The following is a 14,247-nucleotide window of genomic DNA, read 5'->3' on the forward strand; positions in this document are numbered from 1 at the left end:
GCAAGGGGTGCCATCACAGCATGACCTCAGAACAGTGAAGACCATCATGCAACATTCTAAATGACATGGTGTGAGAAGGCTGGAAGGTGTGGAGGCAAGGGGATGGGACCCACCTGGATGGTCACAATCATGGACTCTGGCACAGGTTTGGGTACACACAGGGGGCCTGGTACCACAGGGAACTGGAGGGTAGATCACTGATGCACCACAGTGGCAGGATAATTCATCAAAACCTGGTGGAGCAGCGGGTGAAACAAAATAACCCTTCATGAGTTTGGGATGAGCACACACATATTACACACACACACACACTTTTTTTTTCTTTTTGGGGCTTATATTTCTGGAGGAGAATAGGCTACTATTTTTTTTTTTTAATCCTCACCTAAGGATATTTTTTCCATTGATTTTTAAAGAGAGTGGAAGGGAGAGGGAGAGAGAGAGAAAAAAACACTGATGTGAGAGAGACACAACGATTGGTTGCTCCCGCATGCCCCCAACCAGGGCCGGGAGCCTGCAACCGAGGTACGTGCCCTTGACTGGAATCAAACCTGGGACCCTTCAGTCCATAGGACGATGCTCTATCCACTTAGCCAAACTGGCTAGGGCTAGGCTACTTTTTATTTTTTAAGTTTTTATTTTGTGAAAAGTGTGGAGCAGACAGATATAAAGTGTTTCATTTTTATCTACAATGAACTCTAAGACCATGAGCTTAAGACAGTGTTACATGTATTTTGTAAACAATAGATCTATAGGCCATCTCTTTTTGAGAGAACAACATGAGACTTCCACTAAAGGTACAGCTCTTTAACTCTTTTGGTTAGGAAAATGATAGAGATTATGAGAGCACAGTAACAAACATACAAAAATATACATTTGATATAAACCTCAGAGAGCCACTGAAGCAATTAAAAAAATTTTTCATAGTATAATCAACATCGATGGTGCTTGACATATAAAGTTGAAATGAAGCACAGAGCTACATGTGAGTTTATTAGGCACAGGTTACAAGCCAAATCAAAATGAGAGCTCACACAGGACAGTTCTAAGAAGCAGCCCACTTAACCCATAGATCCCAAGGGGAACCAGTTCTCCAACTCGGGGTCTTGATAGAGGCCAGGCCTTTTGATCATGGTTCTCAACTGGGACACTAGAGTTTGGAAATGCTGGAACCCCTAGAATCTACCACTGCTCTTTTCTAGTCAACACTCTCCAGCAAACCCTTCAAAGGTTAGACGATGTGGTAGAAAGAGCCCTGTAAATACAGTCAGGAGACTTAGGCTCCTAGTTCTAGACCTATTATTTATTTGTTCAGGGACTGTGGGCAAGTCCCTCTGAGCTTTTTGGTCAAATGAGGATACCAAACTTTTACCTATTCACTCAACAAAATTATTGTGAGGATGAGCTGATATATGTGAAATAGCTGGGTAAAGGGGGCCATATGTTTTCTGTAGAACTCCATGTGTGTGATCTGTAACAAAACACTGACTCAATGCCTTTTTGAAATGAGATGAGCCTAGCATTCTAGAGAAGACATAATTATGGGAAATCTGACTTAGGCCAATCTTTTTTTAATTTTATTTTATTGATTTCAGAGAGGAAGGGAGAGGAACTGAGAGAGAGAAACATCAATGATAAGAGAGAATCATTGATCGGCTGCCTCCTGCACGCCCCCCTACCGGCGACTGAGCCCGCAACCCAGGCATGTGCCCTGACTGGGAATTGAACCAGTGACTTGTGGGTTCCTGGGTCAACGCTCAACCACTGAGCCATACCAGGCTGGGCTTAGGCCAATCTTTTAATGCAGCAGTTCTAAAAGTGCCCTGTTGATCCCTAGGGATCCCTGAGAGTCTTTCAATAAGTCCGCAAGGTCAAAATTATTTTCATAATAATACTAAGATATTATTTACTTTTTCTACTATGTTGGTGCAAAAACAAAAAACCTGCCAGGGCCTTAGTGCAAATCAAGGCTGCAGGATCAAACTGTAATCATTGTATTTTTCACTGACAAGTACTTAATAGTAAATATAAAAATGTCAGTTTCACTTAAGAAAGTTCTTGATGAAGCAGCAAAAAAACAAACAAAAAAAACCATCCTTGAATCTTGAATGTGTATATGTTAATATTCTGTGGAACAAAATGGAGAATCTGCATATAATGCACTTTTGCTGCACACAAAAAACTCGGGTTGTGCCCTGGCCAGGTGCTCAGTTGATTGGAGCATTGTTCCATATACCAAAAGGTTGCTGGCTGATTCCCAGTCAGGGTCACATACCTACGTTGTAGGTTCAATCCCTGGTTGGGGGAAGTATAGGAGGGTCACAATAGGTGGTTCTCTCTCACATCAATGTGTGTGTGTGTGTGTGTGTGTCTCCCTTCCTCTCTCTAAAATCAATAAAAACATGTCCTTAGGTGAGGATTTAAAACAAACAAACAAGCAAACAAACAAACAAAATGGGTTTTGTTTTTTGAAGAATTGCACTTCTCTGGGTTGTGAGCTAAAGTAACTTTTTTTTTGTCTAAAGTTTTACATATGTCTCCTTTTTCCCAACTGACCCCCCCCCCACACACACACTTTTTTTTTTTTTTTACACAGAACACCATTTTTACTTGAAACAATGACTGACAAACTATGGTTATTCAGACTTGGGTATTTGGCAGACAGTTTATAAAAAATGAACAAAGTGAGCCTGTCACTTTATGAAAAATGACTTTGCTGCCAACGATAAAATTCAAGCTTTTGAATAAAAATAGAATATTTGAAAATATGTAATTATCACTATGATGAGCTTGACAATTTGCTAATACTTTTCCTAAGAGTTTTCTGATGATAATTATAGTCGTGAGTTTTTAACAGTATAACAAAATTTGTCAACACTTCAAAGATATGCATAACCCAGTGAACAACTCTTTTCCAAATGATCAATGTATGACATTGTGAAGTCATGCATGGGTAAAAGATCCATTCAAAATACAAGAAAAACCAATGAATTTCAATGTGACCGAGAATAAAAACAAAAACATTGACTTAAGTACTTTCTGAAATGAAGTTAAGTTTTGGTGTAATAGCAAAAGAGAATACCCACAATTATTTGTAAAAGTTTTAAAATACTCAATTACTTATTTAACTAACTGTGTGAAGCTGGATTTTTTCCATATGCCTCAACTATATTGCAATAGATTGATATAGAAGCAGATATGAGAATCGGCTACCTTCTATTAAATCAAGCATCTACTCTAATTTTTTTGAAAATATAGTTAAAAAAATTATTATTTATGTTAACATGCAATGGTAACTACAATTTTAAAAAAAGTTAATATTTTAAAAATCTCTTCGTTTTAGCTCCTCATATGGTAAACATAGATAACTATAACTCACATAAAAAGAGTTCTTTAGGGTTCTCAATAATTTTTTAAGAATGCAAATAAGTCCTGTGGCCAAAAAGTTTGCAAACTATTGCTAATAATACAGAGCAGTATTTTCAACCAGTGTGCTACAAGAATTTTTAAAACATGCAATACCTATTTAGTCAGGGGCATTGACCTCCTTTCCCTTAGATTGTCAAATAATCAAATAATAAAATGACAACAGCCAACACAACAATAGCTGTCCAGTGTGAATGTCCTGTCCTGAATGTCCTGTCCTGACCATAAATACAGTTGCATCTTATTGGTCACATAGCATAAGGTTGCATCTGATGGTTAATTGTTGGTAGCAAAAATTCTTATAAACAGGTATAGGCACCTGATTTTTTTAAATGTCACTTTGGAGCAAAAAGGGTAGGTAACTACTTTTTTGTGTGTATGTAAATCAATCAAAATTATACCTATATTTTTTGTCAGATCGGCAAAAAATATAATACATTTCTTGGTGTGCTGCAGAATTTTAGTAATTAGCTTATGTGTGCCATGAAATGAAAAAGGTTGAAAATCATTGATAGAAAAATTGCTAAGGACAGAACCTGGGTCTATAATATTTAAGAAGCAAGTAGCAAAAGAGGTATCCATTAATGAACCTGACTCCATCTTAGGATCATTGCCTACATCCCACGTTTCATATATTTAGGGACAATATAGCACTAAGAATAACTTTTTTTTTTCTTAAAGTCTTTTTTATTTTTATTATTATTTTTTTGGTTAATCTTTACTCGAGGATATTTTTCCATTGATTTTTTTTTAGGGAGAGTGGAAGAGAGAGAAAAAGACAGAGAGAAATATCGATGTGAGAGAAACACATCAATTGGTTGCCTCCTGCACGAGCCCTGATCACAGCCCGGGCCAGGGAGGAGCCTGCAGCCAAGGTATGTGCCCTTGACCAGAATTGAACTCTGGACCCTTTGGTCTACAGGCTGTCTTTCTAATCACTGAGAAAAACTGGCTAGGGCATGGAATAACATTTTAAAAAAACTTAATATATCTGAAATATTAAGATTTACTAGTTCAGTAATTCATACCACTCTAAGCATATCATTCTCTCAAAATATATTATGCCTAAATTCCCAGAAAATTCTTATAATAAAGTATACAGTGAAGACACTCACTGGCTTGCCAGCATGTCTGGCAGTTCCCACGATGACAAGGTTCTTCACATCTATGAAGGCCACAACGAAGTTTCCTCCCACAAATCAAAGGACATTTGTGCTCCTTATCCTAGGAAGAGGATTATATTTGTTTACAAAATTATCTTGTTTTGTTTTTCATAAACAAGATAAATAACAATAATAATATATAGATTATTTATATAAAAACCTAAGCGACCGTTGCTATGACACACACTGACCACCAGGGGGAAGACGCTCAACACAGGAGCTGCCCCCTAGTGGTCAGTGCACTCCTATGGTCCGCGCCCCCCCACCCCCACCCCGCAGGCCAGCCCTAATGGGCCCCGATTGGCAGCCAGGCCGAGGGACCCCACCCATGCACGAATTTGTGCACCGGGCCTCTAGTAATAATAAAAGCTCTCCATATTTATGAATGAAATGATGTCTGACTTTAGCTTCAAAATAATCAGGGGAGGCAAGAGTTAGTGGAGATGTGGGTATATGGGACTAATAGTTTCTCTGCTTTTGTGTATGTTAGAAATTTTCAATAACAAGAAGTCTTTAAGCCTTCAAACACTAGCTTATAAGTAAGTCTTGATATACTGTACAAATTTATTACTCTTCACCATGTCAATAAAATTTAAAACAATTATGTATTTTTTATATATACACACATTCACATATATGTATTACGTATGTACCAGGATATGTGCATTACCTTGCTATTGGTACTGTGTTATCTGACTGCCAGGAAGTGTTTTCTTTATTTAGTTCCACAGAAGTGAATATTACAGATAACTAAAACTTGCTCCTTTCAACAATGCCATACACATTTTACCTACTAACTTGACCCAAGGAGTATATGAAACCTGAAGCCCGAGTTACTAAGCACAGGCCAGTCTGTGTGCTGGGACAGCACACAATCTCCTGTGGAGAACTGCTCATCTAGCAGTCTTGAGCTCTGGGGCCTGAGGCCTCTGTCTTTCGTCTTTTTCTTCCTCCATGTTGCCACTGACTGACATTTTCACCTGACTGAGGTCAGCTTGATTGGGCAGCTCTCTGACTCCTGCTCAGGGAGCCCCTTCCAGTGATTTCTAAATCTGGGCTGCATTCCAGATGGCCGAGGCTTCCAGAAGCCCAGCTCCTGAATGAATGCAATCTGACTGTGACTAATGATAGGTCCACTTACCACACAGCATATCTCATTACATTTATGCCGTCCACACAACCTTTTCTTGCTACACCGCTTGTCGCACATAAATGTAGCATCTGCTGTGGACAATTGAAAAGAAAAACAAAGCAAAGGCTATAACATATATCTGAGTGACTGCAGGCTTAAGAAATACAAATGTAATAATGAAAATAAGCACTGGCCGGTGTGGCTCCATTGTTTGGAGCATCATCCCATGCTTCAAAGGGTTGTGGGTTCAATCCCAGTCAGGGAACATACCCAGGTTGTGAGTTTATTCCCTGGTCAGGGTGCCTGTTGGAGGCAACCAATTGATATTTCTCTCTCTCTCCCTTTCTCTCTCTAGAATCAATTAAACATTTAAAAATAATTATGTAAATAAGTGGTAAAAATGTTAATAGTGAAAAATGCATATTAAAATAAGATACCATTTTTCACTTGCCAAATTGTCAAAAAATAGAAAACAGGACAACTAATATACTGTATGTGTGAAGGTATGGAAAAAAGGCACACATATTTAGTGACGAGAGTATAAACTTTTGGAGTACAAATGTATCTATTAAAAATTTAAATAGTGCCCTAGCCGGTTTGACTCAGTGGATAGAGCCAAGGACTGAGTCAAGATTGAAGGGTCCTGGTTTTGATTCCAGTCAAGGGCATGTACCATGGTTGCCAGCTTGATCCCTGGCCTTGGTCAGGGTGCGTGTGGGAGGCAACCAATCGATGTGTCTCTCTCACATGGATGTTTCTCTCTCTGTCTCTCCCTCTCCCTTCCACTCTCTCTAAAAAAAAAAAAAATTAAGTGGTAATTTCCATTTTAAGAAATTCTTCCTACAGATATACTTTCAAAAAAGGTAGGACACTAAGAGCCCAATAACAACAAAAACATAAATTAGACTTCATCAATATTAAAAACTTTTGTGCATCAAGGAACACTTTCAAGAAAGTGAAAAGACTTTCCCATTTGACTACCATATTTTCTCCTAATAGATTTTAGTGGCTATGCTTATGGGACAGATTAGAATTGCCATGATCTAAAGAGGGAGGATTTATTTGTGACCTCCTCTTATATTAAATGACTAAACAGAAAGAAGAAAAAAAAGGGGGAAAAAACAACCCACACACAATGGGAGAAAATATTTGCAAATCATGTTTCATAAGGACCTAGGATCCAAAATATATACAGTAGGTCCTCGGGTTACGTCAGAGATCGGAACCCACCTACATAAGCACCTACGTCACTCACATGGAGCACATACACAGCAGTAATGAAGTGAAACAGTAAAAAAAATTTAAAAGAAAGATAACAATTCCTGACCTTTACTTGTGGTAAATAAATAATAAAAAACATAAAGTACATATGTACATATGTCAAAATGACAGAACTTTTTTTTTTTTAATAAGTAAATGGAAGATGGCGACATAACCACAAAACGTAAACCGAGGACTGTCTGTAAAGAACTCGTACAACTCAACAACAACACAATTTGAAATGGGTAAAGGACTTGAACAGATTCTTTTCCAAAGATACAGAAATGGCCAAATAAAAAGTTCAACATCATTAGTCATTAGGGAAATGAACATCAGAACCACAACTTAGCACTTCACACCCACTTAGGACAGATATAATAATATTAATAAAAATAAAAAACAGAAAATAACAAGTGTTAGGGAGAAATTGGAACCCTCACTGCTGGTGAGAATGTAAAATGGTATAGCTGCTGGCTGAGGCCCTGGTTCCAGGTATCCAATATCCTATCGAGCCTTAAGGGGATCAGGCATCGAAGTCTGTGTGTAAAAAAGTTTGCTTCATTAGTCATGGGTAGTGTAGCTCAGTTGTTTGGGTGTCATGCCATGCCCTGAAAGGTTGCTGGTAAGATTCCTGGTCAGGGCACATGCCTGGGTTGCGGGCTCAATCCCGGTAAGTGTGCAGGAGGCAGCTGATTGATGTTTCGCTCTCACATTGACGTTTCTCTCTCTCTCTCTCTCCCGCCCTCCCTCCCCCTTCCTATAAAAGAATATTTTTAAAAAAGCTTGTTCCATTAGATATTAGTTACCTTCACTTCTCTTCAATATTTTATTACGAAAAATTTCAAACATATAAAAAAGATTAAACAATTTTACAGTAAACACTTATATGTTCACTACCTAGATTATACCATTAGTTCCATTAGTTCCATTAGTTATTTTTCCACATATCTATTTTCTACGCACCCATCAATTTATCTTTTTTTAATGCATTTTAAGGTAAGTTGCACACTTCCCCTAAAATTTTCAGCACTTCATTAATAAGAATTCAATTTGTTTCTTCCTTTTCTTATGAGGTAAAGTTTACATACAATGAAATGCACAAATGTTAATTGTACCTTCACTGAATTTTTACAAATACATAATCCTATGGAACATTACCTTTACCCCAGAAAGTTTCCTCATGCCCCTTCCCAGTCATACCTTCACTTTTGAGACTGGTACATGGAAGCTCCTATGGAAAAAGAAAAAGTAACTACTTTAAGAATAAATGAAACAAAACAACTATTGTATAATGCTAAATGTAACATGTATATCCCAAATGTACTCTACTCCTCTGGTAATTTATTCACCAACTTCACTATCTGGAGCAAGATTAGCCCAGTCCCTATATTAATATGCTCTACTTACAACAAGGCCCCAGGCTTACTAATTTTTCATGCAAATATAATTGTAACAATCTTTGTGGCCTGTCCTCCAAATGCACAGATTAGGTATTATAAATCTAAATGGAAAGAAGGGCTGCTAAAGGTAGGCAAAGCAAAGAGAAATAACTGCCTATTAAGGGTATATACAGACAAAACAATAAAAAATTGAAAATATGTAACAATCCGGTGTCATTTAATGCAGGAGCAAACAACTCTACACACTTAAGAGCATTACTGACAACCTAGCTGGACTGCAGCAAAGTGGGATTAGAGTACGTACACCTGTGGCATTCAAAGTTTTATTACTGTGGTTTGCATTGTGTGAATGGTCCCAAAGATCTATCACATGTAATTTTGTTGAAGCGTGATCCTGAATAACATGAGGCTGGTGCGTGGGGAACAAGCCAGTCATTTGGGGTAGAGTGAACCTGGCTGGCTATCCAACAACTACATTTGTATTTGGCTTTGATGCCATTTACAGGTTGCATTGTACTCAGAAGTAAGTAAAATGATAAAAACATTAGTTCTTAGTGAAAATGACCCTGAAAATAAAAAAGGGCAACCACTAAAGTTGATGATAGAAGTGAAGAGGTCAAAGAAATTGAAGCTTTTGGCTAGAAGATGTTTTAGATAAATTAATGAGTTGGCTAGGTTTGATGATACCAAAAAACTCCCTAATGCTCTCTAGAGATATAAAGCAAAGGTGACTCATGAAATTGCCTGAGTGAGTTTTCCAGTTAATGCTAATCCGGGGCTGTACAGAGGAAATGACATGCTGGAGTGGTATCTGCAACTGTAGGGAAAGGCAGAGCTCCCATGAATCTCTATAATAAATATGAACTACTAATAAAAACTTAAGCACAGTATTCTTTGTAAAGAGGCAGTAACATATGCCATATATTTCTCAAAGACTCCCACCAAAGTGATTAAAACAACCTTTGAAGCTTTAAGAAATGTTTTACTTATCTAGAAAACTTACTTCCATGGAAAAGGTCATTCCATTACAAAAGACAATTCATGAAAAATCTACATTCATGAAAAATCTGGCTGGACAATGAGTTGATGATTACTGATTTCGAAGAGAGTTTTTTTTTTTTACTTTGTCAAAGGGTTGAACAGAATTCATACATTGAGAGTGAATTTGTATAGCAATTTTACAATAAGGCTTTTATTTGCAAAAATTTACACATAGCTTTTTAAGAATACTCTCACTGCCATAGGGCCCACTATTAGAGGGAGTGAGGACACAGAGTGAATGAGAAGCAAAAAAAGGTGAGTGAAAAAAGGATTACTAGGAGGAAAGAAGCAAATCGACAGTAACCATTTTGAGCTCATGCGTCCCAACACTGCTTGTGATTCTTTGTCACAGAGAGCACCTCTGGACATTACTAAATTTGTGATTACTAAATCATAGCATCTCAGTCTTCCAGTTGTATTTACAAAGCATAAAGTGGCCTTCTACCTGACATTCAGAACTCCTTTCTGCCCCTTGCATTCTGTGGTTTCTTTCAGGAAAAACAAACAAAAACCTACAATGCTCACATAACTTTTGCAGGTAGACTGTGGTTTTACATTTTGTATTTTATTCTGAAGCTTAACTATTAATGCATCTCCCAATTATGGACTATATCCTCAGAATCATTTTTAAGTCAGCTGATACCCAGACCTTGGGCTGTATTTAAGAAATAGAACCAACGGCTCAGAATTCTGTCTGCACCCAGCCTGTGCTCTGCTGGGACGGGGCCGGCATGCACTGAAATGACTAGCAGTAGGTCAGAGAGCAGGGTAGATCAACATTCAGTTTGTTCCTCAAGTTGATTACCCAAAGACTTCCACAGGAAGGCTTCCTGACTCTTCTGGTACAGACAGAGGAATGGGCACTAAGGCCTAATTTCAAAATGGTAAGACACCCTTTTTATAACACAAAGTCCAATTCAAACTGCCCAGGGTAGAAAGTAGACACACTGACTAAACTTGTCAACTTATAAAACAGTTGTATAATGAGTAACCGTGACCTTGAGAAGTCTGACTTCCGTTACTGACTTCTGGGAGTTAATATTGAAGCCCTTGCAATATTATGCCAGATAGGAGTGTCATTGTTTGTCTGGGGCCTTGGGTCACAAGTAACTTGGGCTCTAGTCTAATAATATGATTTAGGGTCAGGATGGCCACACTGGATAGTCTTAGGGTGGGAGATGACCACACTGGAGAACCAATGATGTGATTTAGGGTGGGGGCTTTGGGCCACACAGTATTAGTAGACCTCTGGAAGGACTGGAGACTGAGATCAGCTACATTGGCAGTCAATCATGCCTATACAATGGAACGTCAATAAAAGCTGGGGGAGCTTCCCTGTTTGGCAATACTCCACTGTACACACTGATGCTGAAAAAGTAACAATGTTCCAACTCCATGGGGAGAGGACAACTGGAAACTTCACATTTGGTACTTTCTCTGACTCTGCCCTACATGCGTCTTCCTTTGGGTGACTTTAATCTGTATTCTTTTCCTGTAATATACTGTAACAATGACTATAACAGCTTTCACTGAATTCTGAGAGTCCTTCTAGTGAATTATCAAACCTTGAGGGTAGTCATGTGAACCATTCTAATTCAGCAGTTGTCTAAACTCTTGCAGTAGGTGTCAGAAGTGAGGGCGATCTTGTGGACTATGTTCCCTCTAACTTCTTAGTTAATTCTTTGCATCAGTGCTATTGTTGTTCTCTTCCAGCATCTAGCATTATCACACTTGATTTGCTGAGCTATACTTTCCTTATCCCCATGACTGGCCTCTGAGCTTTTATTGCCAATCCCCTCTCCACCCCAGATATCTATCCTACAACCATAGTAGGTGTCAGTATACACTGGCTAGACTCAACAAATCATACATAGTATGACAAGAATAAAACTGAAGTTATTTTGATCGCACCCCTCTTCCATAATCACCAATTTAAAAGGCATTGGTGGCAAAAATTATCATTTTTTAGGATTTACCTTTGTTCTGAAAGAGCATCTGCAGGAAATAACTGATGTGCGAGAGCATGGTCCACAGTCTCCTTCATGGCAGAGCTTTTCACAGGTATGAATGAAATCTTTAATAAAAATGAAAAGAGCTAGGAATGAAGATTGCAACAACTCATTGCAGATTCCCCCACTCATTAGCTACATTGGTCTTCTACCTCTGTTCCCTAAAACTCCAGAATCAGAGTTGAGGGAAGAAGGATATCATCAATGCTTTCCCCTCTATTTTCCCTTCATCCAGGAGGCTGAGCCTTTTCTAGCAAGGACAGAGTCCAGCAGTAGTCACTGGAATATGCTTTGGATTGCATGGTGCTTTGCCTAGGTAAAAGAACAGATCTATTTTGCCCTGTGTGGCTCAGCTGGTTGAGCATTGTCCCATGTACTGAGAGGTCTTCCGTTTGATTCCCGGTCAGGACATATGCCCGAGCTGTGGGTTTGATCCCAGGCAGGGGCAGTGCAGGGAGGCAGCCGATCAATGGTTTTCTCTCAGCAATGTCTCTCTCATCTCTTCTAAAAATCAATAAAAAAAAATTTTTTTTAAAAAGAACACATCTATCTCTTTCCTTATTTAGGCCCAAGTCTCCAGGTTATACTTAAATCTCCTTAAAATTGTAGCCATGGATGATGTTACTAGAGAATCAAAAATTATAAGAAGCCATGATTTACAAATGATAAGAAGCCATGATTTACAATCTCATAGACTCGAGCTCTGTGAACATCTGGTGATAGATGGCGTGCCATTCATGCAGTTGAGCAAGGTTTAGGACAATTCCTGTCTCAAGGACCCCTCATAGTCTCTTCAGTTTAACTGTATCTTTGATTCTAATGTCTATTTCCCGAAGGTAACATATAGTTGGATCTTGTTTTTGTTTAATCCATTCACATTGTTATTATTGATATTTGGATATATGCCTGCCATTTCACTTACAGTTCTTTTAAAAAAATTTTTTTAAATATATTTTTATTGATTTCAGAGAGGAAGGGAGAGGGAGAGATAGAAACATCAATGATGAGAGAGAATCATTGATTGGCTACTTCCTGCATGCCACACACTGGGGATGGAGCCTGCAACCCGGGCATGTCCTTTGACTGGGAATCAAACTGTGACCTAATGGTTCATAGGTCAATACTCAACCACTGAGCCATACCGCCAGGCAAGAGTTATTTTCTTAATTTTTTTTTAATATATTTTATTGATTTTTCACAGAGAGGAAGGGAGAGAGATAGAGAGAGTTAGAAACATCGATGAGAGAGAAGGCTTATTCCTATATAACTATATTCCCTCTTCTCTTTTGTCATATTATTGTTAAACATAGGACAGCTATATGTTACAAACCCAATAATATACTGTTATTACTATTTATATATGTTATGGTCTATTAAAGAAGTTGAGAAAAGAGAACAGTATATATTTATAGTTTGTTATATTTATCTTATTAACCATCCCTGGTGTCCTTCATTTGTTCCTGTGAATCTGAGTTACCATCTGCTATCATTTCCTTACTCCAACACAACATTGATCCCACCCACCTCCTTTGTGCTGTTATTACCAGATATATTTCTACAAATAATCCAATTACATACATATTATTTTATACAACTGCTTTTTAAATAAGTTGAGAAAAGAACTTGGCATTCCCATTATATACTGTACTACAGGCCCAATGCAGGAAATTCGTGCAAGGGGCTCTGCCCTAGCAGCCAGAGTGGCTTGCCTCGCCCTTGCAGCCCCAGCTTCCCCCGTAAGGACGTCTGGAGGGTCGTTCAGCTGTCCAGTCTAATTAGCATATTACGCTTTTATTATTATAGACTAGAGGCCCGATGCACCAAATTTGTACAAGAGTAAAGCCTTCCTTCCCCTGGCTGCCAGCACCAGCTTCCCTCTGGTACCCGGGACCGGGGCTTCCCTCCAGTCCTGGCTTCATCCGGAAGGATGTCCGGAATCACATCCAGAATGATGTCCAGTCTAATCAGCATATTACACTTTTATTATTATAGATATGTTGGTGTGCTTAAAAATGTCCCACATTTCTCTGAGGCACTGTTCATTTTTCTTCATTCTATTTTCTTTCTGTTCTTTGGATTATACAATCTCTATCAATCTATCTTCACATTCATTCATCCTTTCTTCTGCCAAGTCAAAAATACTGGTGAGCCCCTTTAATTAATTTTTCATCTTAATTACTGAACTTCTCAACTCCAAATTTTCCATTTGGTTCTTCTTTATAATTTCCATTTCTATTGATATTCTCTATTTGATGAGACACTGTCTTTATACCTTCCTTTACTTCTTTAAGCATGGTTTCCTTTAGTTCCTTGAACATGATACCTTGATTTTTGTTAAATCTGACAAAGGTCACTCTCACAGAACACAGAAACTTTCTGTTGCCTGTGTCTTTTTCCATTTCTTTGCATACTTCATAATTTTTTGTGGCAACTCTGGATACTGCTTTCTTTCTCTCTCTCCATAGTATTTTTGTTGTTGTTTATCTATTTTGTGACTTGTCTAGGCTACTTTAGTGAAGTCTATTTCCCCTCTGGTATGATGTCCTTGGTGTCACCCTTTGGATGGCAGAGCCTGGGATGACAATGGTTTTAGCAGAGCTCTCTCTCTCTCTTTCTCTGATCACTCAGTTAAGTTGTCTGCCTCATTTGGTACTACCCTTACTCTTGAGACTCCACTAATTGCTGACTGGTTGCTCTATTGTTTTGAACAATGCCTTGAGGCATAAATTGCTCAGCATCTGATCCAAGGAAATTTGGGCAGGGGTAGTCTTTGAGGCAAGTCTATGAAGTTTGTTTGATCCCAGAGAGGCTCCTCTTTG

The 14,247-nt window shown here is 38.4% G+C and overlaps 1 protein-coding gene and 1 non-coding gene across 13 annotated transcripts in view; one reads left to right on the forward strand and one right to left on the reverse strand.

The window, feature by feature from the left end:
- NFX1 (nuclear transcription factor, X-box binding 1) overlaps positions 1-14,247 on the reverse strand; it is an 83,459-nt gene that overhangs the window by 47,037 nt on the left and 22,175 nt on the right. For 8 of the 12 annotated variants that reach the window (XR_002831659.1, XM_023762402.1, XM_023762403.1 and 5 more), the window contains 5 exons: positions 11,396-11,493; positions 8,137-8,209; positions 5,728-5,807; positions 4,539-4,647; positions 114-233 (listed from right to left, as the gene is read on the reverse strand). Coding sequence is in view for 11 of the 12 variants with exons in the window: in XM_023762402.1 (XP_023618170.1) it covers positions 114-233; positions 4,539-4,647; positions 5,728-5,807; positions 8,137-8,209; positions 11,396-11,493 (480 nt within the window). In the remaining variant the exon portion in view is untranslated. Of the gene's footprint in view, positions 1-113; positions 234-4,538; positions 4,648-5,727; positions 5,811-8,136; positions 8,210-11,395; positions 11,494-14,247 lie in introns of all 12 variants that reach the window. The other 4 variants (XM_006098777.3, XM_023762406.1, XM_014464372.2 and 1 more) reach the window with 3 other exon arrangements.
- On the forward strand, positions 6,684-6,820 carry LOC111827915. Its single transcript, XR_002831665.1, has one exon. It is a non-coding gene; the product is annotated as a small nucleolar RNA SNORA29 (small nucleolar RNA).

Source organism: Myotis lucifugus, unplaced genomic scaffold (assembly GCF_000147115.1).
Source record: "Myotis lucifugus unplaced genomic scaffold, Myoluc2.0 scaffold_246, whole genome shotgun sequence".
In the NCBI taxonomy this organism is placed as follows: domain Eukaryota; kingdom Metazoa; phylum Chordata; class Mammalia; order Chiroptera; family Vespertilionidae; genus Myotis; species Myotis lucifugus.